The sequence below is a fragment of the Oncorhynchus mykiss genome, chromosome 27, assembly GCF_057628025.1.
Source record: "Oncorhynchus mykiss isolate SJ-2025 chromosome 27, ASM5762802v1, whole genome shotgun sequence".
Taxonomy (NCBI): Eukaryota; Metazoa; Chordata; class Actinopteri; order Salmoniformes; family Salmonidae; genus Oncorhynchus; species Oncorhynchus mykiss.
In genome coordinates, this window is record NC_143048.1 from 51837605 (window position 1) to 51855918 (window position 18314).

Here is an 18314-nt window from a genome sequence, read left to right on the forward strand (position 1 = left end):
TTAATGACTACCCTACTGATGGTATATTATTATATTAGTGACTACCCTACTGATGGTATATTATTATATTAGTGACTACCCTACTGATGGTATATTATTGTTATATTAGTAACTACCCTACTGATGGTATATTATTGTTATTTTAGTAACTACCCTACTGATGGTATATTATTATATTAGTGACTACCCTACTGATGGTATAGTATTATTATATTTGTGACTACCCTACTGATGGTATTTTATTGTTATTTTAGTAACTACCCTACTGATGGTATATTATTATTATATTTGTGACTACCCTACTGATGGTACTTTTTTATATTAGTAACTACCCTACTGATGGTATATTATTGTTATATTAGTAACTACCCTACTGATGGTATAGTATTGTTATTTTAGTAACTACCCTACTGATGGTATATTATTATATTAGTGACTACCCTACTGATGGTATATTATTGTTATTTTAGTAACTACCCTACTGATGGTATATTATTATATTAGTGACTACCCTACTGATGGTAAATTATTATATTAGTAACTACCCTACTGATGGTATATTATTATATTAGTGACTACCCTACTGATGGTATATTATTATATTAGTGACTACCCTACTGATGGTATATTATTATATTAGTGACTACCCTACTGATGGTATATTATTGTTATATTAGTAACTACCCTACTGATGGTATATTATTGTTATATTAGTAACTACCCTACTGATGGTATAGTATTGTTATTTTAGTAACTACCCTACTGATGGTATATTATTATATTAGTGACAACCCTACTGATGGTATATTATTGTTATTTTAGTAACTACCCTACTGATGGTATATTATTATATTAGTGACTACCCTACTGATGGTATATTATTATTATATTTGTGACTACCCTACTGATGGTATATTATTATATCAGTAACTACTCTACTGATGGTATAGTATTGTTATTTTAGTAACTACCCTACTGATGGTATATTATTGTTATTTTAGTGACTACCCTACTGATGGTATATTATTGTTATTTTAGTGACTACCCTACTGATGGTATATTATTGTTATATTAGTGACTACCCTACTGATGGTATATTATTGTTATATTAGTGACTACCCTACTGATGGTATATTATTATATTAGTGACTACCCTACTGATGGTATATTATTATATTAGTGACTACCCTACTGATGGTATATTATTGTTATATTAGTGACTACCCTACTGATGGTATATTATTGTTATATTAGTGACTACCCTACTGATGGTATATTATTGTTATATTAGTAACTACCCTACTGATGGTATTTTATTGTTATATTAGTGACTACCCTACTGATGGTATATTATTATATTAGTGACTACCCTACTGATGGTATATTATTGTTATATTAGTAACTACCCTACTGATGGTATTTTATTGTTATATTAGTAACTACCCTACTGATGGTATATTATTGTTATATTAGTGACTACCCTACTGATGGTATTTTATTGTTATATTAGTAACTACCCTACTGATGGTATATTATTATATTAGTAACTACCCTACTGATGGTATATTATTGTTATATTAGTAACTACCCTACTGATGGTATATTATTATATTAGTAACTACCCTGCTGATGGTAAATTATTATTATTATCTTTCAGTGAATTAAAACCTAATCTTAAAAATACTGTGACAGTATATAATGCAAGGAAGCAATAACGTCATCATTTAGAGAAGGGCTCATGTTGTCTCCAAGTATTGAGATTCTCAGAATATTTCATATTTTTCACAGGACTTAATTACTCCTGTATCATTTACACCTTGATTCTGTGAATGATTTCTGACAATGTCCCCAGTTAGATTAGGAACACCGATTTGGTATTGACCGCTTTAGTCTGCAGCTGGCATTCTCATTCACAGTGTTAAAAAATCCACACAAAAACATGATGTTGAGGTGCATTGGTTTGAATCTGAATACATCTAGTGGATTTTATAGCTTGTTCAAACTAATTCAAACACCACTAGTGACATCTGCTGGTACACTGCTGTAGGAGACGAGTCCATTTAGCAAGTACAATATACATGTGACCTCAAACAACAATACATTTTCCACAAAGAAACAGGAACACAATACAGAGCCACTTCAAAGTTGATACAGAGAATGAATGTTATCTGATTTATTGCATACAACTATTACTGCATTTGATAAATACTTCATCTGAAGTCATCACGGCTTAAAACAAGCCATTCAACAGACGATTGACTATTGATTGATTATTGGTCAATTGACACTCCACAGACACTAGTCTAGTGGTATCGGAGCCAGTAACTTGACCTTGTCTGTCAAAGGCTTAGTACCAGTGCTCTGTCACAATGGCCTGTCAACCCCTCTGTCTGGCTATTTATAACGCATAGACACACTGCAGAAGCTGATCAGAAAGGTAGGACAGTAGTCAGAAGTGCTTACAAACATAACCCAGACCGACAGAGGGACACGAAGAGGTACAGAGGGTGAGTGGGGACGCCAATTATTTCTGTTGAATTTTGATATGAAATATTACTGGAAAATATTTTGGTACTTTGCTGCACTGCTATCCTGAGAACATGTGTGTTTGATGAAAACTGTTTTAAAGTGGTCAAGCACAAGAGATTTGGACAGAATAATAGGATTCATTCAGAAGATGTGAAGATCATGCCCGTGACCTTAATTTAGAGTTTTCAACTGTCTTTGCTGTGGAGGATATAGGCTACGGTGCAGCAGGGTAGCCTAGTGGTTGGAGTGTTGGACTAGTAACCGGAAAGGTTGCTGACAAGGTACAAGGTACAAATCTGTCGTTCTGCCCCTGAACAGGCAGTTAACCCACTGTTCCTAGGCCGTCATTGAAAATAAGAATTTGTTATTAACTGACTTGCCTAGTTAAATAAAGGTAAAACAATAAAAAGTGATACTTGTTATTGTCAGTGGAGGCTGCTGAGGGGAGGACGGCTCTTAAATATGCATGGAACGGAGCAAATGGAATGGCATCAAACACATGGAAACCATGAAACCCATGTGTTTGATGTTGTTTATACCTTTCCATTACCACGTGCCCATCCTCCCCAATTAAGGTGCCACCAGCCTCCTGTGGTCTCTGCCTTTAGGTTCAAAGTATACATTCCCATTGATCTGTTTTCATTGGTTTACTTTTTCAGATGGTGAAATTCTTCTGAACTAATAATATTTGTTGATATGGTGAGTGTATTTATTAAGACCTCGGTGTCAAACTACACAGTTAATCATCAAACTACAATGTTCACCAACCCCATACTGTAGGATATTCAACATCACAATCAAAAACGCCAAAAAAACAGTATTCCTGACACTGATGCAAAACCTTTCTCTCCCTCTGTAGGTGAAAGGCAGTATGTACCCAGAGGGGCATCATCAGCACTGTGAGAGGTGTTACAGCCTCCACTGCCAAGCCCCCGTGAACACCTCTGTCTCCTGTGTGGTCATTAAGTGTCATCTAGATTGTGGCGCTGCCTTCCATAAGTGTAAGGAGGAGGAGCACCAGTTACTATGTCCCAATGAGATGGTCCCCTGCCTCAACGTTGACTACGGCTGTCCCTTCACCTTGCTCCGCCACAGGCTAGCCAAGCACCTGGAGGTCTGTCCCGCTAGCACTGTTATCTGCTCCCAGCAATGGATCCGCTTCCCAGTGGCAGACACAGACTCTTCCATCTACAGGTATGTTGTGCTGTGGTGTAGTATAATGTGCTGTGGTGTGCTGTGTTGTGGTGTGGTATAATGTGTTGTGGTGTGGTGTGGTATAATGTGCTGTGGTGTGGTGTGGTATAATATGCTGTGGTGTGCTGTGTTGTGGTGTGGTATAATGTGTTGTGCTGTGGTGTGGTATAATGTGTTGTGGTGTGGTGTGGTATAATGTGCTGTGGTGTGGTGTGGTATAATATGCTGTGGTGTGGTATAATGTGCTGTGGTGTGGTGTGGTGTGGTGTGGTGTGGTATAATGTGCTGTGGTGTGGTATAATGTGCTGTGGTGTGGTGTGGTATAATGTGCTGTGGTGTGGTGTGGTATAATGTGCTGTGGTGTGGTATAATGTGCTGTGGTGTGGTGTGGTATAATGTGTTGTGGTATGGTATAATGTGCTGTAGTATAATGTGCTGTACTGTGGTGTGGTGTGGTATAATGTGTTGTGGTATGGTATAATGTGCTGTGGTATGGTGTGGTATTTATTATGGATCCCCATTTGTTCCTGCCAAGGCAGAAGATACTCTTCCTGTTGTTTATTATGGATCCCTATCTGTTCCTGCCAAGGCAGCAGCTACTCTTCCTGGGGTTTATTATGGATCCCCATTAGTTCCTGCCAAGGCAGCAGCTACTCTTCCTGTTGTTTATTATGGATCCCTATCTGTTCCTGCCAAGGCAGCAGCTACTCTTCCTGTTGTTTATTATGGATCCCTATCTGTTCCTGCCAAACCAGCAGCTACTCTTCCTGGGGTTTATTACGGATCCCCATTAGTTCCTGCCAAGGCAGCAGCTACTCTTCCTGGGGTTTATTATTGATCCCCATTAGTTCCTGCCAAGGTAGAAGATACTCTTCCTGGGGTTTATTATGGATCCCCATTAGTTCCTGCCAAGGTAGAAGATTCTTTTCCTGGGGTTTATTATGGATCCCCATTAGTTCCTGCCAAGGCAGCAGCTACTCTTCCTGTGGTTTATTATGGATCCCCATCTGTTCCTGCCAAGGTAGAAGATAATCTTCCTGGGTTTTATTATGGATCCCTATTAGTTCCTGCCAAGGCAGCAGCTACTCTTCCTGGGGTTTATTATGGGTCCCCATTAGTTCCTGCCAAGGCAGCAGCTACTCTTCCTGGGGTTTATTACGGATTCCCATTAGTTCCTGCCAAGGCAGAAGATACTCTTCCTGGGGTTTATTACGGATCCCCATTAGTTCCTGCCAAGGCAGAAGATACTCTTTCTGGGGTTTATTATGGATCTGTCTTTTCGGTAGATGTTATAACCACGTATTGCTACCACTGTATCAAAGGTATTATTTAATTGAGTTTCAGAGATAGTCAGAATATGAATGTCATCTGTTACTAGCAAGTTATTAATTTTATGAACCTTGTTTCTTAGGCTACATATGTTAATGTGGACTATTCTGAGCACTTTTTTGGGATGTTTGATTGTTTTCATTGCTTTACAGGGAAGCTTAGCAAAAGTAGACATGCTCATGTTATTTATGTTAGTGCAGGGTGAGCTGCACACAGTGGTCTTCCTCCTAGGGCACACCGCCTCAGTGCTAACAGTATAAATCTGGTTCACAGGTACATGAGTGCTGCATACATTAGCTGTAGGATCAGTAGAGGCATTCAGGGCAGATAGAGGGACATAAATTAGATGACTTTAAATTGTGTCTAACAACGCCCCTGGTGTAATGTACATTTGCTGAAGAATTATGACAACTCTGCGTCACAATGGTAGGGATTAGCTGAGCTGGTCTTGGTTCATTGGTGTGCTGTGTTGTGGTGTGTTGTGGTGTGCTGTGTTTTCATGAGTTGTGGTGTGTTGTGTTGTGGTGTGCTGTGTTGTCGTGTGTTATGGTGTGCTGTGGTGTGTTGTGCTGTGTGGCAGTGTGTTGTGCTGTGTGGCAGTGTGTTGTGTTGTGCTATGTCATGTTATTTCATTGTGTGTACTCCCACTGGGCACAGACGTCAATTCAACGTCTACTCCACATTGGTTGAAGTTAATATCATTGAAATGACATGGAATCAGCGCTGATTCAACCAGTGTGTGCCCAGTGGGCTGTGTCACAATTTGAATATTGAATACTGAATAACCTAATGAATACTGGGACTGAGACAGATCGGGCTTTACAGATTCAGATCAACATAGAGAAACAAAGACACTGAAAAAATATAGATGATTCTGCTACAGCTGCATGTGTCCCTGGTCCTCTTAATAATGGAGTTTACTGCTATTTCTACAGGACCACCCTGGCTGACCCTGAGAAGCAGCTGAACGTGTCCATGGTCCTCGTAATAGTGGAGTTTACTGCTATTTCTACAGGACCACCCTGGCTGACCCTGAGAAGCAGCTGAACGTGTCCATGGTCCTCTTAATGGAGTTTACTACTATTTTTACAGGACCACCCTGGCTGACCCTGAGAAGCAGCTGAACGTGTCCATGGCCCTGAGAGACCAGGAGCTCCTCTTCAGATGCCTCAAGATGAAGACCGTCTTCCCTGAGCTGATGGAGAAGGTAATGCGATTTTTTTTAATACATATTTCTGTTAATATTTTGTTAATAGTTAGTCATGTTTTCTGCATCAAACTGTCTAGCTTTGTTGTCTTCTTTCTGAAGGTGAAAGCAGAACCTGCTCAGAAAGAGATAGATGTAGGGGTCACCAGCTCTGCAGGTGAAGGTTGTAGTTCGTTAGACCCCAGTGAAGCAATGGAGGATGGATATAACGGTTATGGAGATGGGATGGGGCAGGAGAAGGAACTGAGTCAGGAAGAGAGGGAGGCCTTGGCCAAGAACATGGACGTGGCCACTCTCCAGAACTACAGCTCCTATGAGGCCAAGTACAGGAAGGAGATGAAGGGATGCCAACAAACCGTCAAAAACATGGAAAAGAAGTTGAATCCCGGTGATGGTGAAGAAGAGAAAGCATTTAGCTTGTCAAATGGTCATAGAGAGCTGGATGGGGATGAATCATCCAAGGAGTGCCAGGAGAATGGAGCCACTGCACGTGCTGTAGACGTCACCAGGTCTGGCCTTGCACCGTGGCAGGACGGGGTCATGGAGAGACTGCGTAGAGAGGTCACCACTGCAGACTACAACATGTATTTGGTCCACCATGGAGCTATGCTGATCAACTTCGGTCAGCTTGCCGCCTGCACCCCAAGGGACAAGGACTTTGTTTATGGAAAGCTGGAGCCCATAGAGGTTCAAACTGTCAGAACGTTCAACGTTCCGACGAGCTACCGGCCAAAACGGATTCACATGCACGACCCTTGGTCACCGATGGTCAACAAAAGTGTTGACACGTCAGATCTAGGCGTGTCCGTAGAAGATCTACCGAAGTGTGATGAAGTCAATGCAACTTTGTTGTGCTTCTTGGAGAAAGAACTGAAGGGTCACAACATCTCAGAAAGTGGAGGAGCAGACGGCTTCTATGTACACATTGGAACACAGACTTACAACATCCCATCTGCTCCGTTCAAACCTGAAGCCTCTCTGGCAGACATCATCACAGACACACACAAAGGCCTCTATGTCCAGATCCAAGCTGAGGACATAACCAGAAGACACAACTTTACCAATTCTGCTTTTAGTTACCTCTGTGGCCACGTCTTCCGCCGCGATGAATACCACACTCACTTCAAGAATGTGCACTTGGACATCCAGTCCTGCCTGAACGGCTGGTTCGAGCAGCGCTGCCCTCTAGCGTACCTAGGCTGTAACTACAGCCAGAGGAGGTTCCATCCCGCAGGTCAAAGAGCCACCGTCACCTACCACCAGGATCTCAGCACCTTCAGCCTCAAACCAGAGGGCCCCTCAATGCTGTCCAACTCTGAGAAGACCATCAGCATCACCTCTGACAGGAAGCATCCCCGTAAGCTGGACCCGTTGAGCAGACTTCCCTTTGAGATCCTCCATCACCTGGCAGGGTTCCTGGACAGCTTTAGCCTGTCTCAGCTGTCCCAGGTGTCCCAGTTGATGAGGGAGGTGTGTGTCACACTGCTAGAGGAGAGGGGGATGGTCTATCTGAAATGGGAGAAGAAGACCTACTCCCATGGAGGGTCTTCATGGAAATGTAGAAAAAATGTGAGTACTTTGCCTGAATTTAAGGGATGGAAATCATCCCTTTTTGTGGTATTATATTTTCTTGTCTAGTACTATCTGGTATAGAGTCCATGGTTATTGAATGTAAATGAACCACCAACATAGTGTCTTAACAGGGCGTTGGGCCACGAACCAGAACAGCTTCAATGCACCTTGGCATAGAGTCTACAAGTGTCTTAACAGGGCGTTAGGCCACGAACCAGAACAACTTCAATGCACCTTGTCATAGAGTCTACAAGTGTCTTAACAGGGCGTTAGGCCACGAACCAGAACAGCTTCAATGCACCTTGGCATAGAGTCTACAAGTGTCTTAACAGGGCGTTAGGCCACAAACCAGAACAGCTTCAATGCACCTTGGCATAGAGTCTACAAGTGTCTTAACAGGGCGTTAGGCCACGAACCAGAACAGCTTCAATGCACCTTGGCATAGAGTCTACAAGTGTCTTAACAGGGCGTTAGGCCACGAACCAGAACAGCTTCAATGCACCTTGGCATAGAGTCTACAAGTGTCTTAACAGGGCGTTAGGCCACGAACCAGAACAGCTTCAATGCACCTTGGCATAGAGTCTACAAGTGTCTTAACAGGGCGTTACCTTTTGCCACATTTCAGGCTTCAAACATAAAGATATAAAACTGTATTTTTAAGTGGGACACAATCATGAAGTGGAACGACATTTATTGTATATTTCAAACTTTTTTAACAAATCAAAAACTGAAAAATTGGGCGTGCAAAATTATTTCGCCCCTTTACTTTCCGTGCAGCAAACTCTCTCCAGAAGTTCAGTGAGGATCTCTGAATGATCCAATGTTGACCTAAATGACTAATGATGATAAATACAATCCACCTGTGTGTAATCAAGTCTCCGTATAAATGCACCTGCAATGTGATAGTCTCAGAGGTCCGTTAAAAGCGCAGAGAGCATCATGAAGAACAAGGAACACACCAGGCAGGTCCGAGATACTGTTGTGAAGAAGTTTAAAGCCGGATTTGGATACAAAAAGATTTCCCAAGCTTTAAACATCCCAAGGAGCACTGTGCAAGCGATAATATTGAAATGGAAGGAGTATCAGACCACTGCAAATCTACCAAGACCTGGCCGTCCCTCTAAACTTTCAGCTCATACAAGGAGAAGAGATGCAGCTGATCAGAGATGCAGCCAAGAGGCCCATGATCACTCTGGATGAACTGCAGAGATCTACAGCTGAGGTGGGAGACTCTGTCCATAGGACAACAATCAGTCGTATATTGCACAAATCTGGCCTTTATGGAAGAGTGGCAAGAAGAAAGCCATTTCTTAAAGATATCCATAAAAAGTGTTGTTTAAAGTTGCCACAAGCCACCTGGGAGACACCAAACATGTGGAAGAAGGTGCTCTGGTCAGATGAAACCAAAATTGAACTTTTTGGCAACAATGCAAAACGTTATGTTTGGCGTAAAAGCAACACAGCTGAACACACCACCCCCACTGTCAAACATGGTGGTGGCAGCATCATGGTTTGGGCCTGCTTTTCTTCAGCAGGGACAGGGAAGATGGTTAAAATTGATGGGAAGATGGATGGAGCCAAATACAGGACCATTCTGGAAGAAAACCTGATGGAGTCTGCAAAAGACCTGAGAGTGGGACGGAGATTTGTCTTCCAACAAGACAATGATCCAAAACATAAAGCAAAATCTACAATGGAATGGTTCAAAAATAAACATATCCAGGTGTTAGAATGGCCAAGTCAAAGTCCAGACCTGAATCCAATCGAGAATCTGTGGAAAGAACTGAAAACTGCTGTTCACAAATGCTCTCCATCCAACCTCACTGAGCTCGAGCTGTTTGCAAGGAGGAATGGGAAACAATGTCAGTCTCTCGATGTGCAAAACTGATAGAGACATACCCCAAGCGACTTACAGCTGTAACCGCAGCAAAAGGTGGCGCTACAAAGTATTAACTTAAGGGGGCTGAATAATTGTGCACGCCCAATCATTCCACTTCATGATTGTGTCCCACTTGTTGTTGATTCTTCACAAAAAAATACAGTTTTATATCTTCATGTTTGAAGCCTGAAATGTGGCAAAAGGTCGCAAAGTTCAAGGGGGCCGACTACTTTCGCAAGGCACTGTATATATATATATATATATACACACAACAACAACATAAAGAGTTTCCTATCTCCATCCCCACCCTTCCCCTCCAGAGGTAGGCAGGCCTATAGCCTAAATCTGTGGTAGGACAAATACTGGTGGATGTAGGTCTATTCGTCCTGCCATAAACTTTCAATGGAAAGTGAAAGGCAGAATGAACATGTGTTTGGTTGTAAACATGTCACTGATTCGAAACAAAGCCAAAGGTTCAAACATACTGTTGTTGTTCGGTCACATCATGTGATTTAGTTCTGTCTACTGACCAGGTGGTTAGGTCCGTCAGTCACTGTGCGATAGCATAGTTACCAGGTCACCCTAATATGACCGCCCGGCCCTATATGGCATCCAGCCACATTCTCTACATCTCTTTTGGACAGAGAAATGGATCCAGCCTAGTCTGAGGGTTGCTTCCCAATCTGCACCCTATTCCCTGTAACCTGAACTACTGGACTATGTAGGTAATAGGTTGCCACTTGACTAAATCTCAGTCTTGTCCCATCAGGAACCCTATAGAGCTATGGGCCCTGGTCAAAAGTAGTGCACTATGTAGAGAATAGGATGCCATTTGGGATGCATTTCTAGTCCTATGACAGCTGTTGCATTGTAAAGAGCCCCCTGACTACTCCCTGCATTCCTCTGAGACACGATTATGAGTTGAATTACCCATCCCAGTGTTTGTCACCAACCAATCGGAGAGAGAGAGAGAGAGCCAGTCTGTGTGTCCACGGGACAAAGAGCATGCCAATGATATCAGTGGTCTGGAATGCCACATACAGACAACAGATTGCTAGGCAGGAAATCCATACACATCAACAACGGGGACAGTATAAACCTGCATACTGAATAAACAGGATTTTGTTACCAATGTAATAGAGCTTCATATCAAGAGGTACCATGCATCAGAACTTAGTATACTAGAGTTATATTATATACATTACATACAATTATATTATTATACTTTACTAGGAGTTTTTCCTGACCACGTGGCTCTAGAGGTCATAGAGTTTACAGTTTTTCCTGGTCAGGTCACATCGTCAGGAAAAACTCCTTGACCCAATCTAATACTCTGTGTAATAAAAAACATTCTCTCTCTCTTTCTCTCTGTGGCTGGTTTCCTAAGGTATGGGAGTTTAGCAGTCTGTTTTCCAAGGTGGACAGGTGGTGCTTTGATGATGTCCCCTCCATGTCTGAGCACCTGAAGGTCTGCCCTTTCTACCAGAGAGAGGAGCTCAGTCAGCCTGTAAAGCTAGCCAGCATGGAGGGGGCTAGAGAGAGACCCCAGGGCCTACTGGACCTGTCCCAGGAGTATGACCTGCCTCTAGCAGACCAATGACATTATAAGGAGTGGGCGGTAGGTAACCCAGCAGCTAAGGATTTGGACCTGTAGCCCAAAAGTCAGCAATTTGAATCCTGGGCTGGCACTCGATTGATCTGAGCACTGGCTTTAAATCATAACAACAATTCTCTACTGTTGGGCCTTGGAGCAAGGCACTGCACTGCAGCTTGACCCTGTGCTCCTCTCAACTGTGTGCGTGTGATGTATGCTGGGAAAATGAGCAGAAGACTAAGGTCCCTTAATAAACCTCGTAGAAATACGCTGTAAGAGCTTACAATTAATCATTGTTACTAAATTTATAAATGTCAATAAGCAATTTCTACAAAGTAATTAATGCATTTATAAACACTATTTTACATGATTTATAAATGATTCATAAACACAATTTTACATTATTTATAAATTATTTATAAACACTATTTTAATGATTTATAATTATTTATAAACACTATTTTACATAATTTATAAATTATTAATAAATACTATTTTAATGATAACAAAAAATGTCAAACACTATTTTACGTAATTTATTAATTATTAATAAATACTATTTTAATGATTTATAATTATTTATAAACACTATTTTACATGATTTATGAAGTATTTATAAACAATATTATACATGATTTATAAGATAATGAATACTGTGTTTGATCAATGTATGTTAACAATTTGTGTATTATTAATAATGTACCACTAGGGTACTTATAAACCAGGTATAAATGAGTTATTGTCATCTCATATTAATAATGTACCACTAGGATACTTGTAAACCAGGTATAAATGCGTTATTGTCATCTCATATTAATAATGTACCACTAGGATACTTGTAAACCAGGTATAAATGCGTTATTGTCATCTCATATTAATAATGTACCACTAGGTACTTATAAACCAGTCATACATGAGTTATTGTCATCTCATATTAATGATGTACCATTAGGGTACTTATAAACCAGGTATAAATGAGTTATTGTCATCTCATATTAATAATGTACCACTAGGGTACTTATAAACCAGTTATACATGAGTTATTGTCATCTCATATTAATAATGTACCATTAGGGTACTTATAAACCAGGTATAAATGAGTTATTGTCATCTCATATTAATAATGTACCACTAGGGTACTTATAAACCAGTTATACATGAGTTATTGTCATCTCATATTAATAATGTACCACTAGGGTACTTATAAACCAGGTATACATGAGTTATTGTCATCTCATATTAATAATGTACCATTAGGGTACTTATAAACCAGGTATAAATGAGTTATTGTCATCTCATATTAATAATGTACCACTAGGGTACTTATAAACCAGTTATACATGAGTTATTGTCATCTCATATTAATAATGTACCATTAGGGTACTTATATAAATGAGTTATTGTCATCTCATAAGATTATTTATAAAGTATTGAGTTATTTTATTTAGTTTTACCTGTATTTAACCAGGCAAGTCAGTAGAGAACAAATTCTTATTTCAAATGACGGCCTATGAACAGTGGGTTAACTGGTCTAGGAACAGTGGGTTAACTGGTCTATGAACAGTGGGTTAACTGCCTTGTTCAGGGGGCAGAATGACAGATTTTTACCTTGTCAGCTCGGGGATTCGATCTTGCAATCTTTCGGTTACTAGTCCAACGCTCTAACAACTAGTCTCCCTGCCCCCCAAGTTAACGGTTGATTAATGGTTCGATTCACAATTTATACACATATTTACTGTATATGTGTCATAAATGGTATATTTATTGATTGTTAATGAGTGCAGTTGTAAATGTGAGTATATGCACTTACTAATACCTCAGTTGATAATTCATGTAGAGCCTTTTAAACTATGTACTAACTCTTAATAAATTATTTTTATTATTATTATTATTCTAATAACCCTAAAGCGCTGTACACCAGAGGTTGGAACCGGTTCAGGGATGTCTTTTTCTGAGGAACAGATTCAGAACCACAAACGAAAGTGACATCTAGTGGTCTGGACCATAAACTTTATTTTAAAAGTATGGGAACCGGTTAATAACATTTATGTTCCGTTCAATCCCACAATAAAGACGACAAAGCACACTTTGTCACTCAGATATGTATTCAAGTCTCTTTCTGCCAGCTGATCTTTGCCAGTGTGTGTGTGTGTGTGTTGGCAACCTGCCCGTCCCCTTTGAAGCTTAGGCTACTGTAACCTACTGATGTTTCAGTAATTAGGGAGAAAGATTTTTAATTAGAGCAGAATGGATTAACTTTTTCAATGCTAGTTAGAGATACTATAGTTATTACGTTTTACATTGGATTTATTAACTACAAAGAGGTAAGACATGCTAATTCTGGTGCCACTCTGCACACACACAATCTTGTTAACTGCCTAGCTAGCTAGCTTTGGTCCAACGTTAAGCCAACTTTTGGAAGTTCCGACATTCAAAGATCCTCCATAGAGTCCAACAGAACAGGGACTGCAAAGTCAACAAAGGCCCAGGCCCAACAAGCTACAGCTAGTGCCATTTTGATGACAACATCTCTCCAGATACCCAGCAACAAGATTCTGCCACGGAAATGAAAGAGTCAGTTTTTTATTACAATCAAGAATCGTTTCGATAAGCTCTAAACAAAGTTTGAGTCTCTAAAGACAGCACAGGCCGAAATGAAGGGCCGCATGGACATAGCCGATTGTCCATGTCTGATCATGACACCCTGATAGGAGGCCTGAAAACCCCCTGGGCTCAGCTTAAAAAGAAGAATGAGCTCACCAAGCCAAGGTTCTCGATTTAGAAGGCAAGAGTCGCAGGCTGAACATCAAACTTGTGGAGATTTTGGAGGACGAAGAACAAGGGAAACCCACAAAGTTTGTGTCCAAGCTAATTCCCAAGCTCCTGGGTGACGACAACTTCCCAAAGCCCCTCATTATTGACCATGCACACCGCTCTCTACCAGTGAAGGCCTCACCTGGTGTCAAGCCGAGCACCATAATCTCAAGGGTACATCACCTTCAGGATAAGGAGCTCATTCTACGAGATATGGAATACAAAGGCCAAAAGGTTTTCATCTTCCCCGACTACACCATGGAGGTGATGGAGCAATGTGATGCAGACCATGAGAGAGGTGGAGGTGAATACAGCCTGCGTTTTCCAGCCAAGCTACATGTTCATCACAACGGCATAACAAGAGTCTTCACTAAGCTACATGTTCATCACAACGGCATAACAAGAGTCTTCACCAAGCCCGAAGAGGCTGCAAGCTATGTATTAAAAACACAGAAAACCCCTGAAAGGGTGAAGTCCCTCGACACTAATTTCTGGGATACTGACTGAGTAAACAGGGTTTATTCATAAACGGTGACGTATTCATTTGTTTTCCAACAATTGCAGAGAGGGCTATTAGTTAAGTCTGACTATTGATAGCTTGCTAGCGTAGTATTGGGTCTGTGCTAGCCATCATGCCCGGCAGTCCTCATTTACGTGATATGGGGAGAACAGTGCTTCATTTGGGGAAACAGTGGGGAGGGCAGGTTTCTCTGGGGAAGTAGTATGGAGAGCAGGTTTCTCTGGGGAAGTAGTGGGGAGGGCAGGTTTCTCTGGGGAAACAGTGGGGAGGGCAGGTTTCTCTGGGGAAGTAGTGGGGAGGGCAGGTTTCTCTGGGGAAGCAGTGGGGAGAGCAGGTTTCTCTGGGGAAGCAGTGGGGAGAGCAGGTTTCTCTGGGGAAGCAGTGGGGAGAGCAGGTTTCTCTGGGGAAGCAGTGGGGAGAGCAGGTTTCTCTGGGGAAGCAGTGGGGAGAGCAGGTTTCTCTGGGGGAGTAGTGGGGAGGGCAGGTTTCTCTGGGGAAGCAGTGGGGAGAGCAGGTTTTTCTGGGGAAGCAGTGGGGAGAGCAGGTTTCTCTGGGGAAACAGTGGGGAGGGCAGGTTTCTCTGGGGAAGCAGTGGGGAGAGCAGGTTTCTCTGGGGAAACAGTGGGGAGAGCAGGTTTCTCTGGGGAAACAGTGGGGAGAGCAGGTTTTTCTGGGGAAGCAGTGGGGAGAGCAGGTTTCTCTGGGGAAACAGTGGGGAGGGCAGGTTTCTCTGGGGAAGCAGTGGGGAGAGCAGGTTTCTCTGGGGAAACAGTGGGGAGAGCAGGTTTCTCTGGGGAAGCAGTGGGGAGAGCAGGTTTCTCTGGGGAAGCAGTGGGGAGAGCAGGTTTCTCTGGGGAAGCAGTGGGGAGAGCAGGTTTCTCTGGGGAAGCAGTGGGGAGAGCAGGTTTCTCTGGGGAAGCAGTGGGGAGAGCAGGTTTCTCTGGGGGAATAGTGGGGAGAGCAGGTTTCTCTGGGGGTCTGTTCCTGTGTTCGGTTTTTGTTTTCTGCTGCCAGACAAGTTCTATTTGAATTAATACGTGCATGTTTAACACGTTTTATTTGAAATGCTCTTGCATATAAATGTCAGGAAACGATCTTGGGAATCAGTCAGATGTATAAGGTGTCACATTAGTCTTGTGGATTGTGCATGTTTCTGGCACTCGCGTAAAAGAGGTATTCTATTTAAGCACTTGAAATCACATGGTGCCGACATAACCCAACTGCATTTCTCAAATTGATGAATCTCCTCCAAGGCAAGTGGTATTGTTATTGTCTTTTGTAAAAAACATTCTTTTCAGCTTTCGTCCTTGTCTACAGGACCCACAAGGTACATCATAGTATCAGGGAACATTAACTCTTTCCCTGTCACCTTATTGAACGTCTATGCCCCAAACACTGACGACCCACATTTCTTTCGTAATGTTTTTGACTTACTCCCAGATCTTAGTACAACTAATCGAATAATCGAAGGCGGTTTTAATTGTTATCTTGATCCGTATCTTGGCAGACTGTCTAAACAAACTCCACCAAATATCACCTCTGTCCAGGTTCTGAATAATCTAATCAAATCCAGGAATCAAGTGGACATCTGGAGACTGCAACATCCCACATTAATCTAGTGGACATCTGGAGACTGCAACATCCCACATTAATCTAGAGGACATCTGGAGACTGCAACATCCCACAGGAATCTAGTGTACATCTGGAGACTGCAACCTCCCACATTAATCTAGTGGACATCTGGAGACAGCAAAATACCACAGGAATCTAGTGGACATCTGGAGACTGCAACATCCCACATTAATCTAGTGGACATCTGGAGACTGCAACATCCCACAGGAATCTAGTGAACATCTGGAGACTGCAACATCCCACATTAATCTAGTGGACATCTGGAGACTGCAACATCCCACATTAATCTAGTGGACATCTGGAGACTGCAACATCCCACAGGAATCTAGTGAACTACTGGAGACTGCAACATCCCACACAAATCTTATGGACATCTGGAGACTGCAACATCCCACAGGAATGTAGTGGACATCTGGATACAACATTCTGATGTATCAGCCTTCTTTGATTATTCCATCAGCCTGGCTTCTAGTTCTGATGTATCAGCCTCCTTTGATTCTATCAGCCTGGCTTCTAGTTCTGATGTATCAGCCTCTTTTGATTCCATCAGCCTCGCTTCTAGTTCTGATGTATCAGCCTCCTTTGATTCTATCAGCCTGGCTTCTAGTTCTGATGTATCAGCCTCCTTTGATTCTATCAGCTTGGCTTCTAGTTCTGATGTATCAGCCTCCTTTGATTCCATCTGCCTGGCTTCTAGTTCTGATGTATCAGCCTCCTTTGATTCTATCACCCTGGCTTCTAGTTCTGATGTATAAGCCTCCTTTGATTCTATCACCCTGGCTTCTAGTTCTGATGTATCAGCCTCTTTTGATTCTATCACCCTGGCTTCTAGTTCTGATGTATCAGCCTCCTTTGATTCCATCAGCCTGGTTTCTAGTTCTGATGTATCAGCCTCCTTTGATTATATCAGCCTGGCTTCTAGTTCTGATGTATCAGCCTTCTTTGATTCCATCAGCCTGGCTTCCAGTTCTGATATTTCAGCCTTATTTGACTCCATCAGCCTGCCAAAACTTGATGACAACTCAATTATCTCAACAGAGGAATTAATCCAGGCAATGAAAGTTTTCCCCACCTGGGAAGAAATCTCAAGGAAAGTGTCAGCTTAGCCCTACCCACCTTTAAGCATTAATACTGGGCTGCAAATGCCAGGGCATCAACATACTGGCAACTGGGTTTCCCTGATAAATTGTACACTGTTGCCCCCCTGTGGCTAAATATGGAAGTCAAGTCTGTAACAAATTCCTCTCCTCCAGCTTTGCTTTTCTCCAAAGCAAAGTGCCCAAACAAACTGACAGGCAACAACTTTGTTTTGAGAAATTCTTTAAGAATTTGAAACCAGATTTAAGCCTGTTTATAAGGTGTCTGATACCTCTGTATACACCCCGATATGCTCTCCAAAGCACACATATCCCTGGGTCGCTCCTCTTTTCAGTTCCCTGCAGCTAGCGACTGGAACGAGCTGTAAAAAACACTCAAACTTCACAGTTTTATCTCCATCTCTTCATTCAAAGTCTCATTCATGGACACTCTTACTGACAATTGTGGCTGCTTCGCGTGGTGTACTGTTGTTTCTACCTTCTTTCCCTTTGTGCTGTTGTCGGTGCCCAATAATGTTTGTACCATGTTTTGTGTTGCTACCATGTTGTGCTGCTACCATGTTGTGTTGCTACCATGCTGTGTTGTTGTCTTAGGTCTCTCTTTATGTAGTGTTGTGGTGTCTCTCTTGTCGTGATGTGTGTTATGGCTGGCTCCTGCCACGGAGCCAGCCATGGAGCCTGCCACAGAGCCAGCCGCGGAGCCTGCCATGGAGCCTGCCACGCCGCCAGCCACAGAGCTAGCCACGGATTCGCCAAGCATCTGCCCTTCCATTCCAGACACTTAGTGGACCACATGGGGATCACATGAGGGATAACAATGCCATGTACTTTCCGTTCCCTTTCCCTTCCCAGCCGGGCCAGTTGGAGATAACATGATTTATCTATCTGGAAAGCATTTTAAACCTCTCCACAGGTCAGACTACAATACCATAGGTGCCTAACAGTCA

General features: G+C 42.2%; 1 protein-coding gene across 1 annotated transcript; it reads left to right on the forward strand.

The window, feature by feature from the left end:
• The first annotated feature begins 2415 nt into the window (after positions 1–2415).
• LOC110508133 (F-box only protein 40) lies at positions 2416–13408 on the forward strand. The gene is made up of 6 exons (XM_036965521.2): positions 2416–2507; positions 3189–3228; positions 3389–3723; positions 6145–6259; positions 6362–7828; positions 11098–13408. Exons 2-6 carry the CDS (start codon positions 3226–3228, stop codon positions 11308–11310), a joined length of 2133 nt encoding a protein of 710 aa, XP_036821416.2. The 5' UTR covers positions 2416–2507; positions 3189–3225; the 3' UTR covers positions 11311–13408.
• Positions 13409–18314: the final 4906 nt, after the last annotated feature.

Coding starts and splice junctions, on each gene's coding strand:
- LOC110508133 (XM_036965521.2), top strand. Junction 6,260..6,361: donor TCCCTGAGCTGATGGAGAAG/GTAATGCGATTT, acceptor TTCTTTCTGAAG/GTGAAAGCAGAACCTGCTCA. Junction 7,829..11,097: donor CATGGAAATGTAGAAAAAAT/GTGAGTACTTTG, acceptor TGGTTTCCTAAG/GTATGGGAGTTTAGCAGTCT.